General features: G+C 48.6%; 1 protein-coding gene across 5 annotated transcripts in view; it reads right to left on the bottom strand.

The window, feature by feature from the left end:
- Positions 1-389: 389 nt before the first annotated feature.
- UBE4B (ubiquitination factor E4B) overlaps positions 390-26,274 on the bottom strand; it is a 121,424-nt gene continuing 95,539 nt past the window's right edge. For all 5 annotated transcript variants that reach the window (XM_059138394.1, XM_059138395.1, XM_059138396.1 and 2 more), the window contains 9 exons: positions 25,830-25,928; positions 24,675-24,910; positions 16,393-16,519; positions 14,511-14,655; positions 10,349-10,483; positions 8,515-8,706; positions 2,777-2,951; positions 2,068-2,214; positions 390-1,741 (listed from right to left, as the gene is read on the bottom strand). In XM_059138394.1, the coding sequence (XP_058994377.1) occupies positions 1,680-1,741; positions 2,068-2,214; positions 2,777-2,951; positions 8,515-8,706; positions 10,349-10,483; positions 14,511-14,655; positions 16,393-16,519; positions 24,675-24,910; positions 25,830-25,928 (1,318 nt within the window). In that variant the 3' untranslated portion in view covers positions 390-1,679. The remainder of the gene's footprint in view (positions 1,742-2,067; positions 2,215-2,776; positions 2,952-8,514; positions 8,707-10,348; positions 10,484-14,510; positions 14,656-16,392; positions 16,520-24,674; positions 24,911-25,829; positions 25,929-26,274) is intronic.

Below are 26,274 nucleotides of genomic sequence, written 5' to 3'. Positions count from 1 at the left end.
AGGCGCCCCAAGAGAATCGCCTTCTTAGAGGGCGAAGCCATATGTGGGTAGAAGCGTCTGCGTGGCGAAGGAAGCTCCGCAGGTGCCCACTTTCCGCACTGCATAGGCCACGGGCTGGCCTTGAGGGAGGACTGGAGAGGTCAGGGGAAAGGTACTGGCGATGGGGACCACGCTGGGGACAGCAGAGACCGAACGCGACACGGCTCAGCCCCTCGCACACGCAATCGGCGAAATGAGAACCGAGACTGATACAAACGCGAGAAAGTTTTATTTTTAAAAATAGCGACTCTTAATTGGCTGCAGACGGGATCCACCACGGGCAGACTCGCTTGGCTCTGGTGCCTCACCCACCCCTCTGCTTTCCACAAAAAGAAGAGACTCAAAGAAGGTTCCTTCTGAATGCGTATCACCATTTATTGTAGTTTGCGTTAGGAATCGAACAGAGGACATTGTCTGTGGAGGGGGCGGAAAAAGGAAGAAAGAAAGTCTGTTCTCGGAGCTTAATTTCCTCAAAACACTTTATGGTTTCAGATCCTTTCTTTACCCCACAGGAAACGCGAGAATTCAAGTATGCTGGAGTCGGGAGTAGTGACACAAAAAGTCTTAGGGTTCTGTGCGTGTGCGTGTGTTTACAGGGAGACACGCGTCCCCGATTCCTGTGCCCCATTTTTGCTTTGGTAAGGGCAAGCCCCAAAGGATACGTCTTATAGATGACCCCCTGCCTCGGACCCAGACTCTGGAGCTGAGGACTTTCTTTTCCCTCCTAAGGTAACTGTTAACGGTTTCGAATTGCCGCCCCCCGCCCCACGTGCGCCTCCCCCCAAAACTGTAAGTCCTGTCAAAATCCTGATATACGTGAATACTTTTTCCTGCCCTGCAGCTGCTCCTCGGGCTCCTACGAGAGGCCTATGCCAAGGACCAGAGCAACAGATTCTCTTCATTTTGTTTAGAATAAAAAAACTTTAAAGGGACATTTCAAAAGAAAAAAAAAAAATAAAAACTGAAATTCGAATTCTGAAAATATCTTGCCTTTTTTATTAATCATGTCATCTAACACCAATTAAAAAAACAAATACGTGAATATGATATAAAAATACGATCCCAGGATGAACACTTTGTCGCAGGCACGGTTCTCTCACAGAGTATATGTCTGGAGGGCCGGGGGGGGAAGGAGTATATTTTTGTTTTTGCTTCTCTTAAAAAAATCCACAGCAGTGCAAGTCGGGTCAAGGGAGGAGGAGGGGGAAGGATTCTTTAGCAGCAAAATGTCCAAGGTTCTCTAATCACAATCAAATCAACGGATATTGGGTTTAGGGGTGGGGGTGGGGGGAGATGAACTTGGGATGCTGCCCAGACCCACTGGTCATCAATCGCTAAAAGACTTCCGTTGCAAAAGCCCCAAATGGTGACATAGGAAGACGAGCTTTATTACACAAGCAATCGTAAAGTGTGTCCCTCAAGCTTTTGACCATGTGTGTCACTTAAATATATGTACAGGAATGGGGTTCCTCTTGCTATCCACGTCCTCGCAGGTCTCCACCGTCTGGTCACTCCGGGTGGGGGGTGGGGGCTCTCAGCGTCTCCTGCCCAGCGGGGCTGAAAAGCATCGGAAGGGCGTCTCCACCGCCGACACCCCGCCCGCCTTGGCTGTCCCGCGGAGGGGGGGCACGGGGGACAGTTTAGTGATCACTGTTTTGTTTTTCTCTCATCCAGGCGTGAATCTGTTCTTTCAATTCTGGCACTGGGGAAGAAAAGAGAGGATTAATGGCCCCGGGCTGGAGGGCTCCGGCTAGGAGATGGAGCCCCGGTTCTATACAAACGGAGAGAAAAGGCCATTCACTCCCCCCGACAGGAAGGCCGAGGAAGAAGTGGGACATAAGGACCAGCCTCCCACAGTGAATCAGAGCCAAGAATGCTTTGTGTCTTTTCCATGAAGTGCCGTAAGCTATGGAATCTTCTGGATTTGGTACATCGGCCCCTCTGATGGCTCTCTGACAGGGGACTCGGGCGGGCGCCACGGCTGGGCCCGGATACGGGCCGGGGGCCCGAGGCTGCACCCTCCTCTACCTGGTTCCAGCATGCTCTCGGTCAGCGTCTGCCGGTTGAAGGGGTCCGTGGGGGAGTTGAGCAAGTGCCGCAGGATGACGGAGCGGTCCATGACGGTGCCGGACGGCAGCCGCACGGGGTCGGTCATCAGGGTGTCCATCAGAGGGTCTGCGGAGACAGAGCAGAGCGAACTGTCATCTCAGCACCCAGAACTGAAGGTGACGATGAGACAAAGCCCCTCCTGTCGGGGAAAGGTCTAGATCCACAGACCAACAATCGCCTGGCCCGACCAGGCCCCCAAGGGCAGCCAGACGTTGGCACAAGATAAAGACACCCACAGTGCCTCCGGGGGAGGGACGCACCCTTGGGCAGCTAGAGCTGGGACGGGGAGGAAGAGGAAAAGGACCAGGGCTCTGCAGGAGAGACAGAGGCCGGAGCCCCTCATCTCAGAACCTCCAGGATTCTCCTTTGGAAATGCAAATCCCCTCTCGCAAAGGCAAGGCTGATCTTGGCACGTTCGTGGTCGTTACTTGGTTTGATATCAAGATAAGAACCCGCCCCTCTTAATTTATAACGAACTAAAAGTAGACAAACGTGATTTCAGACACTGCATCTCCAGGAGTAACTCTAGCACACCATACGGAAGTGAAAAGCACAGACCGCTGTCTCTTCATGTTACGCGTCTCCAGGTAATTCAAAGAATTCAGCAGGAGGAGAGCGGCCCACTTGCCTCTGAACTCGTCGGGGGCGTCACTGTAGTCGATTTCCGCGCGCGCGTTCTTGGCCACTATCTCCTCCACCTTCTCGGCCAGGAGCTTAAACTTCTCGATCGCTATGGTCGATTTGATCCCGGCCTTCCGCATCTTCGAGATCACTTCTTCAAACAACTCCTTGCTGTAGGATCTCTGCCAACGAGGAAAGACAATGTGAGCCATCAGTGTATTTTAAGTAGGAAAAAAGCTGCAGAAAATGCCCCGAGTACGATCCATTGGTGTCTTTCTAAAAAAGCCCTGAGAAGATACCATGTATCTAAACACTCTCATGTGGCTACAAACACATACAATACAAACCAGAATAAGCCGCACCAGACCCCACAAGGTCATTACCGCTGCGGAGGACTTTAGGGTTGAGGCAAAGGAGGGGAATTTTTAAATTCTGGAATTACTCTTATAGCAAACATGTATTCTTTTAAAATGTAGATTTCTTTATGAGACAGGGAGAGAGAGAATGAACGGGCAGGAGAGGGGCAGAGGGAGAGGGAGAAGCAGACTCCCTGCCGAGCACGAAGCCCCACCCAGAACTCGAACCCAGGGCCCTGAAATTATGATGCGCTGAAATCAAGAGTCAGACACTGAACTGACTGAGCCACCTAGGCGCCCCTAAAATCTAAATATTAAAAAGAGAATGAAAATCGCGTCTGTTTGAGGCTTTGAAAGGCACTGTGGCCTGCGACAAGTGTCAGCTCTTTTCTCTAAAGGTCAACATGGGGAAAACAACCCAACACGGCTCGTAATCAAAAGGAGCTTTATCCTGTTCGTGGTCAGTCTTTCTCCCAGAGCTCTCAGCTCCACACTGCTGTCAGGTGCTCCACTGAGAGGAGCAGGGGGCTGCTGGAGGACAAGCGCCCATGAAGACCCAGATGAACGGGGACTTGAATTCTGGCTCCACGGTCTACCCACTGGGCGGTCTCAGGCAAACCCCTCTGGGTCCGGGTTTCCTCCATCATAGAATGGGGGTGTAACACCCACCTCACATGTGCCTGATTCAGATACATCACTGCCGTTCGGAAATATCACAGCATATCCTAATTTGCATTTATAGCAAAAACACTGGCCGCTTGTCAATTCAGTGACAGTGACGCAAACAGAGAGGGGATGGATCGAGCCCAAGACTCCAAACCAAGGCCTGGTCACCCCTGAGCGGCGCTTCCCATCCAAGGATTCAGACGAATGTCTATGGGGTGAATTCATGTCAATACCCGTATTCTCTTAGAGCACAGGGTTGAAATTCCTCGACCTTTCTTCTTTAACTTCAGTTTCTAAGTAAGCGTACATGCTCACTTTCTCTCTGTACACACCCACGCGCAGAGAGAGGAAAGGGCACGCGCTAGCCTCGGCCTGGCAGAAATCCTAAAAGCCATCCTGTCCAATCCTGAAAAGTTCAGAGAGCCTCCAGTATAGTTTTCTGAAACTAAATTACTACATGGATTCAGCAAATACCTTACTTGACATCTCTCCTCCTTATAAGCCAGGAAGCCACAGTCTCCATCCATCCCTTTGGGGAGGGGCACAGGGGACAAGAGGCCAAAAGATTATAGGAAGATGTTGGGAGGCCAAAATTAAAACACTGTGCACAGGGGTGTATTGTGGATTGGGCGTTGTGACTGAGACAACTTCACCTTGAACTTCTCTTTGTGAAAAGAGGCCACTTGCTATCCTCATGAAACATCACCTACCCTATTTCGCAAATGACGACGATGAGTTTTTGACCAACTGACTTGTGCTTACTTCTAAGTCAACTTCTAAGAGCAGTGTAGTGGGCATTATCAGAAATCAAAGGCAACCCGTGATGAGGGGACATGGCATTCAGCCTCCTGGAGCAAGGCATCAATGCATGGAGCAAAGGCACATTACTGAGCTGCTGCGTGGAGTCTGATGTGGGTTGGGTCAGAGATGCAGCAAAGACACTGTTCTTGTCCTCAAGGATCTTACAGAATCATTCTAAAATTAAACACGGAAATATCTACAATCATGTATCTGATAAAGGTCTTGTATCCAGAATATATAAAGAGCTCCTACAATTCAACAACAAAATACAAACGATCCATTTAAAAAATGGTGAAGGACGTGAACAGTCATTTCTCCCAAAAAGACATACAGATGGCCAAGAAGCACACGAAATTTGTTTATAAAAATGTGAATCAGAACCACAGTGAAGTAACACTTCATTCCCACTACGGTGGCTGTTAAAAGAAAAGAAAAAAAATAACAAGTGTTGGTGAGGATGTGAAGAAATTGAAACGAGCCCCCTTGTCCACTGCTGGTGGGAATGGAAAATGGTGTGGCCACTGTGGCAGACCGTGGGGCAGGTCCTTAGAAAGTTCAACATCGTATTACTGCTAGGATTCAGCAATTCTACCTGAGTGGATAGCCCAAAGAATCAAAGACAGGTATACAAATACTTGGTCACCCATGTTCAGCGAAAAACCATTTCTAACAGCCAAAAGGTGGGAACGACTCAAAGGATCACCGATGGTTGAAGACAGAAACCCATCAGGGGAGCGCCACGTAATGAGAGACCATCCAGCCGTAAGAAAGGATCGAGGTATGGTACACTGATGAACCTCAAAACTTTATGCTAAATGAAAGAAGCTAGACACAAAAGGTAATGTATTGTATTATTCCATTTACAGGAAATACCCAGTAGAGGCAAATAGGTAAATCCCGAATTAGGTAAAGTGAAGAGACCCAGCAGATCAGTGGCTGCCCAGGACTGGGGTGATGGGGGGCAGGGGATGGATGATGCCTGCTTCACGAGTGTGGCATTTCCGTCGGGGGGTGACATTTGGATAAGCTGTTAGAACTGGAGAGAGGTGGAGGTTGCATAACACTGGGAATGCACTAAATGCCAACGAACTGCACACTTCAACGTTACGTGAATTTCACCTCAATTAAAAAAGAAAAACAAAAAACAAAAAAAAAACAAAAAGGAAAGATGGACAGAAGTGTGACTTCAGTGGGCTTTTTATCCTTTATTTTCATTTATTTTAGAGCGAGGGCCCTCGCGTGCGAGCAGGGGGAGGTGCGGAGGGGGAAGGGAGAGAATCTTTTTTTTTTTTTTTTTTAAAGATTTTATTTATTTATTTGACAGACAGAGATCACAAGGAGGCAGAGAGGCAGGCAGAGAGAGAGGAGGAAGCAGGCTCCCCACTGAGCAGAGAGCCCGATGTGGGGCTCAATCCCAGGACCCTGAGATCATGACCTGAGCCGAAGGCAGAGGCCCAACCCACTGAGCCCCCCAGGCGCCCCGGAAGGGAGAATCTTAAGGAGACTCCGCACCACATGTGGAACCCAACACGGGGCTCCGTGTCACGACTGGGAGATCGTGACTTGAGCCGGTTCAAGAGTCATGCACTCAGTTGACGGAGCCACCCACATGCCCCTCTTTATTCTTTATTTTTGAACAGACCCTAGTGCTAATGGACGGCAGGAGCAGTCCGCACAGAGTCTGTCGGTGAGGGCCCGTCCTGCATGGCCATCAGGGTGGCGCACGGTCTCCCTCTGACCCCCCGTCCCGGGCTCCCTCAGCTCCAGGACAGCTGCCCTCCGGTCCTGCTCTGGCGACGGGCTCTCTCCTCCAGTCTGTGAGCACAAGGCTCAGCGGCTCTTCACGCCGGTCCCCCCGTCCCCTTTTCCAGACCCTTGTCTTTAGCCCGCTCTTGGCTGACCGGGAGAGAAGCTTCTGAGTTTCTGTCCCTGCTGGGCCGCTGTTTCCTTCTTCTTCGGTCTTCCCGAACCTCCCAGATCAAACCAAGACCACTGCTCCCAAAGGAGAAAACAAAATTCCACTACTGTTCCTCTGGAGCTCTCGGGACTTCCAACCTTCCTTCCCCAGCCTCCCAAACCCTCTTCCGAGACAATCGTCAGGGCCCGAATCAGCTTACAGCCACTATAAATGGGAGATGCCCAACAATCAGAACTAACGTCACACTTAATACGTTTTCCTGTCCGTGGTACAGTGGCACCTGCGTGTTTGCCTTCTGAGTCTGGCAGAGCCGGGCTCTGTAGAAATTCAAGAAAAGCTACGGGCCACGGTGCAGAAGCTGCGGTCTACGACTCAAGTCTGGTGCCCTCACAGGCCCCACCACACCCCACAGGCATCACCGGGCGCTGTCCCCCACTAGGTCTTCACCATCTCACAGCCGTGCTGTGTTTCTCCAACTGCAGGACGGTCCTGTTCCCCACACCCGAGCCGGCACCACAGCAAGGCCTACCGGCCACACCCTGCGACTCGACTCTTCCAAGCCTTTTCTGGTAAAGAGTGGAAGTCTCTGGGGACTTCTCACACCGCCCCCCCCACCCCTCTGGCTGGGCTATCACAGCCTGGCTGCAGCCGGCCTACCGTCCAAGCAGACACGCCCATCTGGATAGGGGTGCATCTTCGTCCTTCTCCGTCGGACTACAGACTGCCACTTACCATCCGTAGGTCAGGATATGCAGTATTACGGAGCTGTAGTCTAGAAAAACATCTCTGTAACCCCCCACGGTAACTGCAAACTCCTAACGCCCTCCTATACCACCACTTTTTACGGAAAACCCACTTTAGACCTATGTGGTGTCTCCCCTTGTAGGCCCTCTGCCAAGACCGACTCTCTTGCTTACACCCAGAAGTACCCACATACGTGAATTATATCTCAGTAAAACTATTATTAAAAAAAATAGTACTTAAAACTCCTCTACTTTACTATCATTCCTTTGGATGAGAGACGGGTAAAGAACCTTCTAGAACCCCTACTGCTGGTTAACCTGAAACGTGAGAGGTATCTGGACAGAAAGGGTGAACAAAGATGGAGAGACAGATGAGCATGGGACGTTCGGGGTATTCTCAGTAGAGGGCAGAGAGGCTGGGGGAGTACGTACTCTGGCCAGACGGCCCGGGTATGAGCCCTGCCTCCATCCCGTACTCCCTGTGCTGCCTGGAGCAAGTTGCTTCAACTCTCTGTGCCTCAGTTTCCTCAAGTGAAAATGAGGAGCCTAACAGAACCTATACCAGAGGATTTTGTGAGGATGAAGTCAACGAAAACAAGCCAAGTGGCTAAAACTTGGTATTCAACGGATAAGCGTCAGCTCTGAGGACACCGCCATGATGCAGGCCAGAAGCACATGGCGGGTGGGGGAGCCCTTTATGAGACCGCTGGAAGTCAGGGGTGGGGAGGTGCTTGGACTAGCTGTGGAAATGACAAAGAATGGGTGCCATCACAGCGGACATGAGGAACAGAGCAGAGAGAAGCCTGGGAAGACCACGTGAGGTTTGAAACCTGGAGTCACAGTAACAGCAGCACTGACGCAGGGCGCTTGGGAAGCAGACCTGGTCCCCTCTGAAGGCTGGACCCTGGGGGGAAGGGAATGGATCTCTTGCATAAGACCCGTGGCAGGACAGGCTAGGACCCCGCTGCAGACGGATCTGGGAGCCAAATCGGCCTTTTTACACCCAAAGGAAAAGAGCTGATTCAGCTTCATTTATACCAGACCAGTTCCCCCGGCCCACGCAGTGATTATTTCCATTTATGTACTAAAAACTTCCCAAATCGCAAGCTGGAAAGTATCGCCTTCCCTGACTCCCAAGTGGGGAAAACCCTGGGACAGATGGGTCTGCTGGGAAGTCCAGAGAGACACGAGCTCTGCCAGCCGGGTCGGCGGTCGGAGGCCCAGGCTCCCCCCGAAATGGCCTGCTTGCCCGGGCACTGACCTGGTCGTCAGCAATGGCTTTGGCAAACCGGGCACAGTCCAGCTGCAGGTAAATATCCGTCAGTTGGTCCAACAGCTTCTTTGGTTCAAAGCCGTACTTCTCAGGGTTTTCAACTTTCAGGTCACGGCACTTGGGGCCACAGAGTTGCTGAAGATTAAAGTTCAGCATTGCGGCCAATCGGGGTCCAAGTTCCTAGGGAATCAACAGGGTAAGAGGACATTTCATGCTGATGAGACAAGTGAGAAGGACCAAAACTCCCATTTCAGTGGAGGAATAGGAATTGGCTGGATTAATCTTTAAAGAATCCCTGAGGAGTTCTGTGAGTCATAAAGCTGAAGGACATTTATATTCAAAATTTTCTTTATTCTCCATCTCTAATCCAGTAATTCTAACACTTAATAATGTCACAGGTTGGCGGAATATCTATAAATATGAGCAGAAGGCAACCTTTTCTTTAAATTCATGCTTTCAATGAGAAAAACAAGCATCACTCCAAATTCACCGAGAAGCAGGTAAGAGGGAAAATCACTCACAATTCCATCTCAAATAATTTATTATAGTTTCCTAATAATCAAAGCCTCACTGAATTAGGAATTCCTGAACAGAAAATAAGACAGGTTTTTAGTGCAGGGATTGGCCATCTGTTACCTGCAGGCCGAACCTGGCCCGATGCTTGGTTTTATAAAGTTTTATTGAAAAAGCCACACTTAGTTGTTTATATACATTGTCTGTAACTGCCTTCGTGCTACAACAGCCAAGTTAAGGAGCCGTGCCAGACTGTGTGGCCCATAACGCCTAAGTGTTTACTATCGGGGCTTTGTAGGAAAAGTTTAAAGAAATTCCACTTGCGAGCCCCAGGGAAGCAAGGGTCTGAACTGTCTTGTTTAAATTAGTTGCGGTGTTTGCATGCTTTCAGTAGTGAGCTCGGTTCTGTTTCACATTCCACTGCTCTTTCACGAAGAGCTATGAAATGGAAAACAGACAGAGGAGAGACGCATCACTGAGAGGCACCCAGGCCAGGGTGTGGTGAGAATGGGGGGCAGAATGCTGAATGTGGACACTGGAGGAAATGAGAAATAAAAAGACGTTCCATTGTAAACCTGTCTCCGTATCCTCAGGCAATTAACAACCAGCTCCCTGGCCCCTTCCTGGCCTTCCTACCCACCCTTGTCCTGGCCACACCATAAAGCATCCATGCTGTGTGGCACTGGGAGAGCAGGGGGCCAATGCAAAGCAGTGGTCTTCAGTGAGGACACTCGCTTTCTATTTCAGACGAGATCGGGCGCGTTCAGGGTGGTATGGCCGTAGACTCGCTTTCTATTTCAGAAGCAGGACCCAGGTCTCACTAACAGCACAAGGCCAAATATCCTGACCACCTTCAATCTGTCATAAACCCTAATCATGGCGCTCACTACCCTCTGGCTTCTTGAGCGTAACAAAGCTACAACCAGGAGAACTAAAGCTCTTACCCATTATCAATGATTTCTACTTACTATACTCTAATTTCCAACGGATGCTACTTTCTACTTTTCCTACAAATAAAATACAGGCATCAATAACGATAAAAATATGTCACAGCTTCGGCATTAATAATCCCATGCGCTATGTAGGCAGAAAGCGAATCACATTATCTTGGAAGAAAGTGTTAGCAGAGCTCGGTCTCTCCCCAGAGCACCAGAGCACTCAGAACTGGGAACAAAATCAGCATCGAGCTTTCACTTAGCAACTTGGAGCTGAAAGGTCCAGGCTCTCAATGATTACTTTTCCCGACAGAGGCCAGAACCTGACCATGGAATCTGATACCCAAAATAAACACCTCGAAGTTTCTACTCACCGGCCTGAGGAACGGCTTCTGGACCTGCTTCGTGAGGATATGGAACATGTCCACGGTTTCTGTTGCCAGGGCAAGATAGGAGCGGGACACACGCTCGTCCTGAGCCAGCTGGGACTGACGGGCTTGCTGCTGATCCTAGGAAACACGGAGCAGAGGCCAGGCCAAGGTCAGCTCCGGCTGGGAGCTCACCGGCACACCAAGTGTGAAGGAAAACGGGACAAGGGCAGAGCAAAACCCACACGCTGAGGGAATGAGAAGAACCCAAACCAGAGAATTTTCCAGGTAACTGAGGTTTATTCCTTTCAGCATGAGAACTCTCGGGACTCTGGGTAAGGTGACCCTGGCACATTGTTTCACTTACATGAGCCCGGGTTTCCCCAGTGATAAAAGAAGTCACCTTCAGCTTCCATGTGGGATGAAGTAAGTGGACCTTCCCTCCGCCCGATACACGCGGTTGCTTATCAAGGGTAGTCTCTCCCTGAGTAACAACTTGTAGTCACTATTATTTTAAAAACGTGAGTTGTGCTATGCTAGGATACCGGGGCCCAGAGGTTTTGCCTCTACACCAAGTGCCTACAGAGTGCTAAGGTTTGGAGTTTCATCTCGCCCGGCTCTCAAGGCGGTCTCCCCCGACAGCCGTCAGCGCGCTTGCCTCCGGCGCCGTCCTCCTCATCCAATTCTGCCCCGGGCTGGGAAACAAGATAATAAGGTGTGTTTGACTCGTGGGGAAAGCCAGGTGGAGCACTGAAGGCTCTGAGATGGAGAAAGTCCCCAGAAACAGCAGTTAAGACGGAGATTCTTCTATCCGGGCTCAGAAGGTAACTAGAGCAGCTGACACCCTGTGTGGGGACCTTGGGGTGGGGCCATCTGAGTGGCTGCGTGGGGGCGGTGGTGTGGCGATGCTGGGTCACCTGCCCACTGCCCCGTTGGCCCAGAATGCGCCTACAGAACACATGTCGAAGCAGGAAGACACAAGAACAAGGTGAGAACTAGTGCAGGGCGTGTCTGCGTGCCCCACGTATTCCTCCGCACACGGTCTCCCGGCCCCGGTCCAGGCCAGGCCCCCCTTCAGACGCCGGAGCGCGGAATGTGACCAGTGTGCTCCTGGGCCGCACGGGGCCTGGATCGCAGGCAGGGAGAGAAGCAATCAACAAACACCCACACGGGGGCGCCTGGGTGGCTCAGTGGGTTAAGCCGCTGCCTTCGGCTGCTCGGGTCATGATCCCAGGGTCCTGGGATCGAGCCCCGCATCGGGCTCTCTGCTCAGCAGGGAGCCTGCTTCCCTCTCTCTCTCTCTGCCTGCCTCTCTGCCTGCTTGTCATCTCTCTCTGTCAAATAAATAAATAAAATCTTAAAAAAAAAAAAAAACAAACACCCACACGGACACATGACAACTCTGACAGCGACGGAGAAAAAGCAAGCAGGGAAAGGAGAGAAAGAGTGGCCAGGGACAGCCTCCGAGGAGGCGACAGGCAGGCGGATGGTCTGAAGGAGGAGACGCCGCGGAAATCTGGGGCGACAGTGCTCCCCGCCAAGGGGCGAGCACGCGGGTCAGCGGAGGCCCGTGTGGTTCGGGAGAGTGACAGGGAAATTGGCGGGCCGGGGGCCCACTCCAATTCGGGACCGGACTCTGATGAGAAGGGAAGCGTGGCCAAGTTCTGAATCAAGTGGTGATAGTGAACAGAGGAGTTTTAACAGCGTCCCTGCGGTATGGGCCCGGACAGCAGTGGAGGCCGCGGGGCCGGTCAGAGAGGCGACAGCAGGCCAGGTGAGGGCGGGCTCTGGGACAAGAGGTCAGACACGGGTATCTGAAGGTCGAGTCTTGAGGCGTTTGTTGAGGGAGAAGAATCAGGAAGACTCCAAAGTGTGGAGTCCAAGCATCTAACAGAGTGTGGCTGTCCCTCAGTGAGGCGGGCAGACCCGAGGAGATGTGGAGGACGCCATCCAGGGACACCACCGGACCCCCGGCAGAGGGGCAGGTCAATGGTGGGTGGGTGCGGCAGGTCTGGAGTCAGGAGAGATAGGAACTGAGGAGACACATTCTGGAAGCTTTCAGACACAGACTGTTAAACAGAGGAGATCCCCTCGCAGTGACTTTGAGCCGGGGGCATCAGGTGTGTGGGAGTGTTTCTGGCTGCCTGATCCTCGGGAAGAGGGAACCTCATTGGCCAAAGATGTCAAATGTCCTGCCACGGATGGTACAGTCTCTCAGGATAAAGAACGCCTGCCACCCCCGAGTCCCAAGCAGCACCCTCGCCGAGCGCCCCCAGCCTCAGCAGCGAGCGTGGGGAGGGGAGGGGGCGCCGGAGGGCCGAGCAGCGGAGTGCTCCAGCGTTCGGACAGAGCGGTGAGGAGCAGGCAAGCAGGGAGGCGGACGGCAGGAAGGGACTTCAAGGTCTACCTGACTTGGGGAACAGCACTCGTTCAGGATTATTTATGACGTCTCTCATCCATGAACACGAAGTCCACAGGAATCGTTCGGTTGTCTCACGAGCAAATGCTAGCGCGCACGGACTGTGGGTAGGTATCGAGCCACACGCCTGTCTTCCACTCTCTCTGGCATGAGCCGGTCTGAGCCGAGCATCACGACTAACATAAAGAGGGTACAGAGGTACCGGAAAGGCGAGGCCCTCAGCCGCACCGAATGGGGTAGTCCAACCCTGAGGGACCATCAAGTCTGGACCTTACTCAAAGAATGGGCAGGATCTCAATACAGAAAAATGGAGAGTAGAGAACTGTGGACGGGAGTGTCTCAAGGCACACAGAAAAACAGGGGCTGCACAGTCCCAAACTACGTGGTGCCCTTCAGCAATCCTCCTCACCGCTCTTCCGCAAAGCAGGGATCGGCTCTGGTTCACAGACAAGGATACAGAACTCTGAGGGCATGGCAGTGTCCGTTTTCAAACCCGGGTAGCCTGGACTCCAAACCTGGAGCTCTCTCAGCTGGCCTCATCTGCTTCCCAGACGGTTCTGCAAGGGCCTGGGGACCGGGCTAGGCAGGATCCAGTGGACCAGAATGCGAGGTAAGCTTGGAAGGCTCTCTTAGAGCTACTGTATTTAGGGGGGCCATGGAGCATCGAGCCTGGGCGGCCTCCTGCCGGTGGGACGTGGGGAGGCACAGGGGGGGAGGTTTTGGAGGCCCAGTAGCAAAACAATTTAATGGGTGTTTAGACATAAATACGAGGGTAGAGGGTAAGCCGGACTCGGGCAGGTGCCAGGGCAGTACAGAGGACAGGGAGGACAACGACCACGTTGTCTCAAGAATGTGATGAGACGGGTTCCAGCAGCGTGGAAGCCGGACTCGGGGAATCCAGCACTCACGGCCCCTGGGCAAAGCCCCCGGGAGGTTTCAGTCTCTGGTGTAAGATGTGAGCTACAGCAAGATGGAAACTTCCATCAAAGCTGCAGGAACACTGGGAAAGAAAACCTCCCTGAAATGTGCTTTCGCATGTGCTTACCTTATCTTAAGCGTTAGAAGCTCGACAGCATTTTTGTTTTGAGGATGCTATTGCTAGTCAAGAAAAAAAGTCTTCCCTACTTTTCCAAGAGAACTCTTGCTGGAAAGCAGTTCTAATTTTGAGCCCGAGAACACCAGGCACAGAACAGATCGTCTACACGGCTGCAGTAAATGTCAGAAAAGCGTGTCAGCGTGCCATCACCGGTGCGGCAGGAGTTTCTCATGCAACCTGGCAAGACGACCCTCTCTTCCATTAATAACTGAACACAAAAACCAAGATCAACTGGAAGGAAAAACCTCCCACGGGAGGCACACCGTTGTCCAAAGGAAATCACACGAGCAGATCAAGTGCCTGGTCAGCACCGCATCCTAGGGATTCACTTCCTACTTTTAGAAATTGACATCACCACATTCGGACAACAAAAGCGCTTCTCCAAAAAAGCCCTTTGAAATCAAGGAGGCAAGAAAGTTTTCAGGACGCATTTGACAAGCCTTCTCAGTTCATTTCTTGGCTTTAGACCAGGTGTCTACGTTTACCCCTTCTGCAACCCTCGGAGGGAACCTCTCGGAAGCCCACAGGTGGGAGGGGACAGGTAGCGACAGGTCAGATCCATGTCACCAGGGCCCCACGAGTGCAGCCCGGAGCCGAGCTCTGCCCGGGGCCCGCGGCAGCTCCCCGGCCACAGCAGTCCCCCGCGTCCTCACCCGGGGCAGCTGGTCCCACTGCTCCTTGTTCTTCATCTCTTCCTGCACCTCGTGGATTCGCTTCAGAGACTCCAGACTTTCATCAAGCAGAAACGTCGTGTCATTTATCAGCATGTTTATGTAGCGGACGAACTGCTTCCCCGAACTGAAAAGGCAATTATGGTGGACACGGTCATACAGTGCCCTGAGGCCAAAGGCAGCGGAGACCCCAAAGAAAACGGGCCCCGCCCAACGTGCCAACCACGTGGCCCCAGAAGCTTGCCCACCGCCCTGGCACCACTCCAGTACGGTGGAGGCCAAGGTCTGTGAAGTCTCTCCTTGGATTTATTACCCCTTTTGTCTAATTATGAGACGCTCACTGCAGCGGTGCACTGCGGGGGACCCGGCCTGGTCAAGAGAGCCAGTTGCTAGTACTGCATGATTCTGTGAGCAGATTCCCATGAAAGTTTAAATCTGGCACCAGTGTGAGTATGTACAGCCTGGAAAGCCAGCAAATGCTGAATTCCCCCCACTTCTTCAGAGAGCAGGTTTACCAGCACCTCCCTGGCTCATTGTCTCAATGACTGTAAGTAGAAAAGACCCTCCTCCAGACTAGAAAATAGGTTTAAACTCCCAAGAAAGCACAATTACCCACATATAAGAGACAAGAGAATTACCAATACAGTGATTCCTTATTATAAAGTCGCAGTGAAGGAAAGCTAGAAGCTGCGATATTGATACAGGAGAATATTAACTCACTTTCTAGAACCTGAAGCTTCTAGCCTATAAAACTGTCCCACATCTCCCATCACAGTGGAGGGCTTGCTGGCACACTCAGATGCTGGCGCACCATGAGGCTTTGTAACTGTAAGATTAGTAGAGCAAAGAGGAGCTCCATACACTTTAGGATCTACTGCTGTGTAACCAGGGGGCGGGAAGTCTGTGCCTGGGGAGGAGAAGTTCCTGCGAACAAGGGTGGGAAGCTTGGATTTCAGGAACAAGCAAAGTTCAGGGCGAGCATTCCCACTCGGCACCACGCAGACCGAGCCATGGGCCTGTGTGGTCTAAGCTGGTGCCAGGGTTTTTGGGAACGTAATTCTGACCATAAGAGAAATTCTCAGAAAGAGAATTAGCTTGAAGAGCTTACTTTACAGAAACCTATCTAAAAATGGTTCTCCACTGGTGATACGAAATCATACTGACTAGTAACTCTGCTAACAAGTGACAGTGAGACTTGCTCAGTAGTGAGACTTGCTCAGTCATCTAGCAGGGATTCCAAAAGATCCAACCAGACAGGATAAAACTTCTCCTGAAGAACAATTCAAGAGTTCAACATTTTCATCTCCCTTCTTTTTAAAAGCATCTTTCTTTTTACGGTAACTTAGATGAAATGACTCATGTCCAGATTTAAGGAGCCACTAAAATTTCAGGTAGGAAATAAAAAATCCTTAATCAAGGTTTAGGGCCTTATTACAAAGAATGACATTTGAAATAACCCCAACTTTCCTTCCGAATCTAAAGTCTTCCTAACATTTCACATCTAAAGCTTGACATCATATTCTAGAACACTCTATAATCTCATTCCAGTCCTCTGACAACTTCCCTTAACACTGTAATCACAGAAACACCAAAAAACACTTCATGGACCATCTCAGAATATTTACAGATTCTTTATGTATACATACCATCCCCAAAGTGTCTTGACAGCTCTAAAGTTTGGCGATATCTTGCAAGCACAGACATTTAGTTAACCCTGCTCACATGCAGCAGAATGATCTAGAAAACTTAAAGGAGGTTGAGACCAAGACAACGGTTCAGAAGAACCAGCTCGGAAAGATTTAAGCGGTCACCCTACCCGTGATTTGCAAGCCACAAATGGGGACATCGGGCGCCCAATACTCACTTGAACTCCTCCATGAAGGTGCCATGGTGAGCTATGTTTTGCCAAAGGCTTTTAAAAATGGTGCTGATGTGATAGCGGATGGTGAACTTGTCGTAGAACTCACTGGTGGCTCCGGTGTGCTCAACGTCTAGAGAAGAGAGAGAAAGAGACTGAAGCACAGGGACCATCTACCTTTCTAAAAGCAGTCGCTGTGCCCAGGATGTTACTGAGTGCATGCAAATCTGGAAATACAGGATGTGACAAGACTGTGCCCCTATCTCTCACACGTAAGGCAGGACAGAAATGAGGCAGTGGTTCTGGAGAAACAGGCTTCACAAAGGTCTGGCAATGACACGACACCAAATGAACTGGGCTCATGAAGCGGCTTATACCCCTGGCACAGCGCCCACTCATCAATGACCAGGAAAAAAACAAAAGAAAACCGGGTGGAATTTTCTTAAGGGTCACATACCTATTAAATGTGACTATCGGCCTACCTCATTTTACTGCAGTTTTATAAGTTGTTTTTTCTTTCTTTCTTTCTTCCTTTTTTTTTTTTTTTTTTTTTTTTTTTTTTTACGAATTGAAGGTTTGTGGCAACCTTGCTTTGCTTCAAGCAAGTCTATTTGCCCCATTTTTCCAACAGCGCTTGCTCACTTCATGTCTCTGGGTCACATCTTGGTAATCCCCGCAAGATCTCAAACTTGCTCATTATCACTGTATTTCTTACGGTGATCGGTGATCAGTGATGATGACTCGCTAAAAGCTCAGATGATGCAGCAATAAAATACTTATTTAAAAGATTTTATTTATTTGAGAGTGAGCAAGTGAGAGAGTATGAGCGACAGGAGGGGCAGAGGGAGAAGCAGCCTCCCTGTGGAGCGGGGAGCCTGACGTGGGGCTCGATCCTGGGACCCTGGGACCATGACCTGAGCCGAAGGCAGATGCTTAACTGACTGAGCCACCCAGGTGTCCCAATAAAATACTTTCAAAATAAGATATACGTGCATCGTTATATTGGACAGAATGATAATGTACACTTAACAGACCACAGTGCGGTGTAAGTGTAACTGTCATACGCACTGGGAACGAGAAGAATCCATCTGACTTCCTTTATTCTTGTATTTGCTTTATTACAGAGGTCTGGGTCTGCATCTGCAGTATCTCTGAAATATGCCTGTATTATTTTAAATACTTTTGTATAATTAACATTTTCGAACATGTACCAAAATAGAGACAAGTTCAGTAAAATCCCATGTGCTCATTTACCGATCACCGACATTCATGTCCTGCTAATTAAAATGGAACAAAGGTTAGACTTAGGTATCCGAAAGACAAAGGGCTGAAGTGCGAGAAGTTCCTGAATTTACAACAAGTTTTAAAAAGAGGGAGGGGCGCCTGGGTGGCTCAGTGGGTTAAAGCCTCTGCCTTCAGCCCAGGTCATGGTCTCGGGGATGAGTCCTGCATCGTGCTTCCCTTCCTCTCTCTCTGCCTACTTGTGATCTCTCTTTGTCAAATAAAGTCTTTAAAAAAAATAAAAAAAATTAAAAATAAAAAGGGAGAAAGTTGTCAAATAAAGACAATAAGGCTCAAGAAAAAGATAAAAATATAAATTAAAATAAGATACCATTTTTACTTCGCAGGTGTTACAAAAATGACCAAACTGCCTGCGAGCACCTGGGTGAGAGGTACCTTCTGACTGCTCATGAGAATGAACAGGGACACAACCTCTTGAAGGCAATGTGACAATTTGGATCACAAACCACCAAAGAGCCCATTTCTCTGACCCACCAATTCTATTACAGAAAACACATGCAGGCAGGTTCAAAGACTGATCTCCCAGGATAATCTCTACACTACTATTTGTATTAGAAAAAAAAACAAATGCCAATGCCCAATGGAGAACATGAAAAAATATTTGTCATACAGGAAGTGAAAAACACAGGTTACTGAATGGGGCCAATCATATTTAAAACGACACATACACATACACACACACCCCATATACATACATACATACACATACATACTGGCTGGAAAAAAATACAGACCAAAATGTTAACAGATTCTGAGTGCAGAGACTATCAATAACTTCTTTTTTCTTCTTGGTATTTCTTCTATTTTGCAATGAACATATTTTTTTGGTGAAAAGAAAGGTTATTTAAAAATGAGAGGCATAAGATAATTAACACCTATCATATAAAGACCTAAAAGCACACATGCATATTCGTTAGGTCAAGCTTTCTTTACAATGAACTAAGTGTCATTTTGTTAACTGCAGGAAAAAGTGTGAACTGGGGCGTCTGGGAGGCATAGTCAGTTCAGCGTCTGACTCTTGGTTTCGGCTCAGGTCGTGGTCTCACGGGTGGCGAGACTGAGCCCTTCATCAGGCTCTGCGCTCAGTGGGAAGTCTGCTTGAAGATTCTCTCCCTGCTCGGATGTGCTCTTTCACTCTCTCAAATAAATCAATCTTTAATTAAAAATAGTGTGAACTGAAGTGTGGAGAGCCGATGCAAACGGAGTCTACTTGAGAAAGACGCTGGGGGGCTGATACAGAGCCTCTCATACCCTCAGTATCGCCCATAATACCTCTACCACTTCCTGGGCACAGCAGAAGCCAAGTACTGCCAACACTTAAAAAACTTCACTCTTAAAAAACAAAAACAAACAAACAAAAACTTCACTCCTCATGCTCCCTCGAAACTGTGGCAGCCCAAGTTCGACTTCCCAAGTCCGAGTTCTAGGAGGCCTGAAATGAACTAGATCCTGGGGGCCTTGTGCTCTGCTACTCGCCGTGCTCCCTCCTTGTTCTTCTTGTTCGATCTCACTAAGCTGCCCAGGCCTCAAGGCCTTTACACTTGCAGTCCCGGCTGCCTGCCATGCTGTGGCTCAGATCTGCACATGATTCACTCCTCCGTCTCATGTTACTCCAGAGTCCCCGTCTCAGAGACCTTCCCCGACTGCGCTCCTTAAAGCAGCATCGTGCCCCTCCCACACCCACCATCTGAATGTATCTTATTTATTGGTTCCATGTCTATTTCTCAAAAAGAACACGGGGCTCACCAGCCATCTGCACCACCCTAGCATCAAAACCAGGGCTGAGGGACGCCTGGGTGGCTCAGTTGGTTAAGCAGCTGCCTTCCGCTCAGGTCATGATCCCAGCGTCCTGGGATGGAGTCCCACATCGGGCTCCTTGCTCGGCAAGGAGCCTGCTTCTCCCTCTGCCTCTGCCTACCATTCTGTCTGCCTGTGCTCGCTCGCTCTCCCCCCACCCTGATAAATAAATAAAATCTTAAAAAAAAACCCAAAAAACAAAAAACAAAAAACCAGGGCTGACACACAGTAGGAGCGTCTTAAGTATTTGCAGAGTCAGAGACTCAATCAACTTGGGTTAATGCTGGCTTTGTTGATTCAGAGCTCAGTGTTCTTTTAAGTTCTGAGTAGCCAGGTTGGGAAAGCTGTTCCTTAAGGAACTGACTGCTGGTATAAATAAAGTATTCTGATTTTGGAACTTAATTTTATTTTCGAAACAAAAATTGGATCTTAAGTATTTCCAAAGCTAGGATATTCTCTGGGGGTAGAAAAGAGGAGCCCGGTCCATATGCCCATCTCTAGTTCACGTCTGAGACTCTGGACCTCAATCAGAAGGACTTTTTGTTTTTTTTTTAAATTTTATTTATTTATTTGACAGAGATCACAAGCAGGCAGAGAGACAGGCAGAGAGGGGGAAGCAGGCTCCCTTCTAAGCGGAGAGCCTGATGTGGGGCTCCATCCCAGGACCATGAGATCATGACCTGAGCCGAAGTCAGAGGCTTAACCCACTGAGCCATCCAGGCACCCCTCGGCAGGCCTTATTATGGGGTTGATGCATGAGTTGGGGGCTGTCTGTGGTGTCCCGCTGGAGGGTTCTCTGGGGACTGGTTCCCTGCTACCACAGTAGTAACAGTGCATCAGGCAGGAGCACCTGTGCTAAGGCCCACCTGCTGAAGTTGCTGCCATGCACTAGCTGTTGACCTTCAGCAAGCTTCTGGACCTTTCTAAGCTTCAGGTTCCTATTTGGAAAACGGGAGATATTTATAGCACCCATCTTGATGATGGCTGTGCCGATTAAGTGAAAGGATTAGTGAGGATTCAATAAGTGGTGGCTATTATTAGTAAGGGTATCATCTCTCTAGGACTGCAGACGTGGTCCAGGGCCAGAAGGTACACTGCTTAGTGGCAAAAGGGAAAAGGAGCTTCTTGGATCTTACTAGTGGGGCTCTGCCAGACCCAGCACACATCTCCCAAAAGAGGCCCACCCCCCTGGCACCCCCATGCTTTATTCCAAAGCCACAGTGACAGGCCCAGGGCACTTACTGAGTATAAAATACATTTAACTAGGGGCACCTGGTGGCTCAGTGGGTTAAAGCCTCTGCTTTCAGCTCAGGTCATGATCCGAGGGTGCTGGGATTGAGCCCCACATCAGGTTCTCCGTTCAGCAGGGAGCCTGTTTCTCCCCCACCTGCCACCAGCCTCTCTGCCTACTTGTGATCTCTGTCTGATAAATAAATAAATAAAAACTTAAAAAAAAAAAACACATTTAACTAAACACTTTTTACTTTTAATACTAACAATACATGTTTACTGCAGAGTAAGTTCAGATAATTTTATTTTTTAGCTTTTATTTATTTATTCATGAGAGACAGAGAGAGAGAGAGGCAGAGGGAAAAGCAGGCTCCCCAGTCCTCTGAGATGGGACTCGATCCCAGGACCCTGGGATCATGACCTGAGCCGGAGACAGACACTCAACTGACTGAGCCACCCAGGTGCCCCAGTTAGATAATTTTTTAAAAAGGAAAAGAAATAAATCCATTCACAGTTTTACCATTCAAAACGAACCATCTCTCTGTTACTATTGTGGTATACGTTCTATCGTACAGATGTCTACCAACACGAGGTCCTACTGTATATACTGCTTCATTACTTGGCATTTTCTTTACTTCTGATGACTTAACCATTTAATGTAAATAACATTATTCTTCACAGCTCATATAGACCCACTTTATGGATAAACTGTAATTTACTTAATTCATCCACAGCTGGAAGAAATTTAGGCTGTTTTTAGCATTTTCCCTGCACTGCATTATAAATGATGCTGCAGTATCACTGTAAACATGCACACACATTCATAATTACCCCCACGGAACAGATGACTAGAAATTAAGTTTGCATGCAAAAGGCTGAGCTATTTATTTAGCTGCTGTCACAGGGCCCCCAATCCGCCTTGATGCTCGGCTTTGCCAGGCTGGGGCTGGGGCTCTGCAGGCTTCCCCTTGCCAGCAGGCCCTCCGTTGGGTTCGCCAATAGGGGGCGCTGCAGGCGAGCAGGGACCTGGTCCCTGGCCACAGGCTGGCTGCTCCTGTCAGCAACAGTGGTTCTTTCTTCCCGCAGCACCAACCGCTTCCAGTTTCCAGCTCAGGTCCACCGTGGCAGAACTAGGAAGCCTGCGCTCCTCGGAGACACCAGCTGGGCAGCGCCCTTCCACAGAGACCTAGGTCCCCATTCTGTCCTGGTCCTCATTCGAGCTAGTTTACTCACTCCAGCCTCTTCCTTGGGTTCCCCCAGCTCTGGAGACAGAGGACGGCTGCTTCCTGAACTTGTAACCTGCCTTACGCCAGAGCTCTCACTTGCCTTTCTGTCCTCCAGTGTCTACTTGACTAGTTCTTCATACGGCTGCTCCCTGAACAACACAGGCTTGAACTCCACGGGGCCACTCACACATTTTTTTTCAATAAATATATACATGGGACCATAAATGTATTTACTCTTCCTTATTTTCTTTTTAAGATTTTATTTCTATTTATTTGAGAGTGAGCAAGTGAGCACGAGTAGGGGCAGAGGGAGAGGGAGAAGCAGATCCCCTGCTGAGCAGGGAGCCTGATGTGGGGCTCGATCCCAAGACCCTGGAATCATGACCTGAGCTGAAGGCAGATGCTTAACTGACTGAGCCACCCAGGTGTCCCTCTTAAGATTTTCTTCATAACGTTTTCCTTCCTCTAGCTTATTTTCTCTTAAGAATATAGTGTGTAATACACATAATGTACAAGGGATGTGTTAACTGACGGCTGATGTTACCGATAAGGTGCTACACAGTAAATCTAACATTCTGGTCAAGAGCAGGCTGTTAATAAATCTGGGGGAGTCAAAGGTGAAAGTGGATTTTTGGCTGCCTGGTGGGGGGGAGGGGTCTCTAACTCCTATGTTGCTCAATGGTCAACTGTTTATTTTCCTTACTGGACCCTGATTGATACATAGAATATACACATTTTTAGGGCTTTTGGTGTGGACTGCCAAACTGCCCTTCGGAAGGGTTTTACTGGGCGCCTGGATGGTTCAGTCGTTGGGCATCTGCCTTCAGCTCAGGTGATCCCAGGGTCCTGGGATCAAGGCTCCCTGCTAGGTGGGAGGCCTGCTTCTCCCTTTCCCACTCCTCCTGCTTGTGTTCCCTTTCTTACTGTCTCTCTCTGTCAAATAATAAATAAAGCCTTTTAAAAAAAAAGTTTTACCAATTTACATTCTCAGAGAATTTCATAGCGCTGATTCTGCACACCAGCTAATGGGGAGATAAAACAGTATTTGTAGGTTAGTGTAGTTTGCTACAACTATGTTATAAGGTATTCTCATCTTAAAAAATAAGTTTAAAAAGAAAGACACAGGACGCCTTGGTGGCTCAGTCGGTTAAGCCGCTGCCTTCGGTTCAGGTCATGATCCCAGGGTCCTGGGATCAAACCCTGCATCAGGCACCTTGCTTGGCGGGGAGCCTGCTTCTCTCTCTTTGCCTCTGCCTGGCACTCTGCCTGCTTGTGTGCTCTCTCTCCCCCTGACAAATAAATAAATAAAATCTTAAAAAAGAAAGAAAGAAAGTAAGAAAAAAAGAAAGAAATGGGTAAAAAGAGATGCCTTACTGTTATTTTAAGAAATGCAGAATTATCTTCGACTAAGCCTGATATGTGCAAGACACTGAATGAGGTCATGTCCCGTACACACATGACTCATCATTTGTACCTGAATGGCCCTCTCTACCAGGGACGGAGGTCCTCCCTACCAGGACTAAGGGGAGTGAAAAAGAGGCTTTTTACCCAGGAGTGTTCCCCTGCTATTGCCAAAGCAAGGATGTTAGTGAAACTTCAAGTGCTTGTCTACTTGCTTTAGCTTTAAGAGGAATCAGTAGGTTGGGAAGAAAAAAAACCTTTTTTTTTTTTTTTTTTCATTTTTTAAAGTAATTTCTATACTGAACGTGGGGCCTGAACTCAGAACCTACAGATCAAGGGTCACATGATCTCCCAATGGAGCCAGCCAGCCAGCTGAACTCTTACTAGATGTTACAAAGCAGTGGTGACAAAAGGACAAAGGAGGCAGGCGGACCGCTGGAACCCTCAGTAGCGCAGAGAGGGGATGGCACCAGCTCCAAAGGAGCAGGAGCAGGTCTTGGTCAACAGGGAAAGGATGGTCACCACTGAGGGCTGTCATGACACAGTGGAATCCTCAAACTTCTGCGGCTGCAGGAACAGCAAGCAACCGCACTCACGGACAGCCAGTGTTTCTCCCAAGAGTGCAGCAAGTACACTCTACTAAATGCTGAAGACACCGAGTGCCCAGAATGTGCTAGGTTTGACAGAGGACAGACAAGACGCACTTCCTTTCCTGCAACATGTACCAGCTGGAAGGAAAATGTGCCATTAGTACAACCCTATGCCTTTGTTGGCAGACAGGTTAAGGGGTCTCAAGGTCATCAGCTTGATGAAAACACACTGTTAGTTCAAAAGCCAAATTCCGTAACAATTCAGAATCCAATTCTTCCGGCAGTGGAGGATCTCCCTGCAGAGAGTCTGATGCGGGCTCTGTCTGCTCACCAGTGGGACCCAGCGCCTAGCAGGCAGCAGGTGCTCAATAAACCTTCATAGATTTAGTGAACGAGGGAAGGCTCCCTGATATCCTGATTCCACAGATCTGAGTGGGGCTCGAAAATAAACATTTTTAACAAGCTTCTCGTTTTACTCACGCTCTAGAAACTCTGAGTTATACGACAGATTTCTAAAAGTAGCTGCAAGTGCATCTGACTTACAGTGGATCCTGCCCCATCATCAGGGACCAGCTCATAGAATGGTCCATGGATACGTCCACTGATCTAAACTAAGCAACAGTAACCTGCTTTGCCAGTGGCGGGGTTAAGCAGGTTACACTTGGAAGAGGCCATCAGGATATTAGCTACCAGATTTAGAGCAACTCCCATCCACTTGCCTACCCAAATACCCAGAACCTACCTGTATAAAATTTCATCAGTGAAGGGACCAACAATTTGGTGGAGAGGGGATGGTTTTCGATCATTTCAAAAAACTTCTGGGTTCGTGGCTGAACAGCAGGGTTGGTCATAAACATGACTTCTACCAGTTTGGCCACCAGATACGGATTTCGGATGTAGTTCTGGTTACACAACATCACAACAAGGAACGTCACAATGTCCTGAGTACAGGGTTCATAAAGCACCTGAGGAGAGTATCTGGAGAAAGGCAAAAAAAGTAAGAAATGAAGCTCCCAGAAGCTCTAGCTGTGTGGACGCTGGGGTCATCGAGCAGGGAAGGGGCCAATAGGTCTACAAGCCAAGATGCTGAATTCCCTTGAACTGCTGAGTTTCAAATAACTACTGACTTTGCAACTAGACAGACTTTAAATCTACTGTGTCTACTGGCTAAAGCATGTTACAGTAACTTACATTATTTTAGGAAATAAACCAAAGCCACCATGATTAAATTATGGGGTAAGGTTCATAAAAGAGTTGTTTTTTTTTTAAACAACAACAAAAAAAACTTAAAAAATAAAAAAAAAAAAGATTTTATTTTTAAGTACTCTCTATACTCAGTGTGGAGCTCAGACTCATGACCTTGAGATCAAGATCGCACGCTCCACTGACTGCGCTTGCCAGGGGCCCCTAAAATTTTTTCTGGCAGTTGTTTTAATTAAACAAGCAAGCAAACGAACAAACAAACAAACTTGAAATGCCAGTTATAAACTCAGGGCATTTCCTTGTAAGCTTTCTCCAGTGTTATAATTGAGAAAAATTTCAGTACAAAATATAGATGTGGGTATTTCTGGCTTCTGAATGTTCACTTAGATATTTATAAACTGTTTGCTCCTTCTGTTTCTCAGAAACACATACTCAATTATTAGAAATTCAACTCAATTTTCAGAGAGTACATTCTTATCGGCATTGTTAATCCTGCTCCTGTCTTGAAGATATTATTGGAACTGGCTTAGTGCCAGAGTTGGATTTATTTTTCCAGTCTCCAGGCAGCATTCGCTTACAGCAGTTACACAGAATTTTAGGCATAAAATGGAGGGCTGCAATGTAGTTCGTAATATAATGTACACGCCACGTACAAAAACAAATTAGAACCATGTAGTATGTCAAAGGTACTTACTGTACAATAAAAAATAAAAATTCAGCAACATCTTCTACATAAAACTCAGGCAATGCTGCAAATACCTTGGGGACATCTGAGTTTAAAGGCAGTGTTATACTGTCAAAGAGAATAAAATCACAAGTTACAGAACAAAACCATGGCACCTGGAAACTACCCCCTAACCCCTCCGCAGAAAACCCCAACTAACCAACCGACCAACCAAAAAAACACAAAATCCTGGCACCTGAAACCCTAAGGACTGTGACATGGCCATTACAAGTTAAATATTTTAATGGGGGGAAAAGCCTCCTAGAACACAAATACGGAGAAGGTACACAAGCCAGGAGACCAGAACCTGAAATGAACAGGGAAGAATGAAGACAGTGGACGGATTAGGGTGTGCAGGAGACGTTTCTCCTCTTACTGATTTTCCGTTAAGATTAATATAGTAAAATAGGAAGGA

This window comes from Mustela lutreola, chromosome 10 (genome assembly GCF_030435805.1).
Source record: "Mustela lutreola isolate mMusLut2 chromosome 10, mMusLut2.pri, whole genome shotgun sequence".
Lineage (NCBI taxonomy): Eukaryota > Metazoa > Chordata > Mammalia > Carnivora > Mustelidae > Mustela > Mustela lutreola.
The sequence above is the reverse complement of the archived record's forward strand: the minus strand, read 5'-3'. Positions and strand labels throughout refer to the sequence as shown.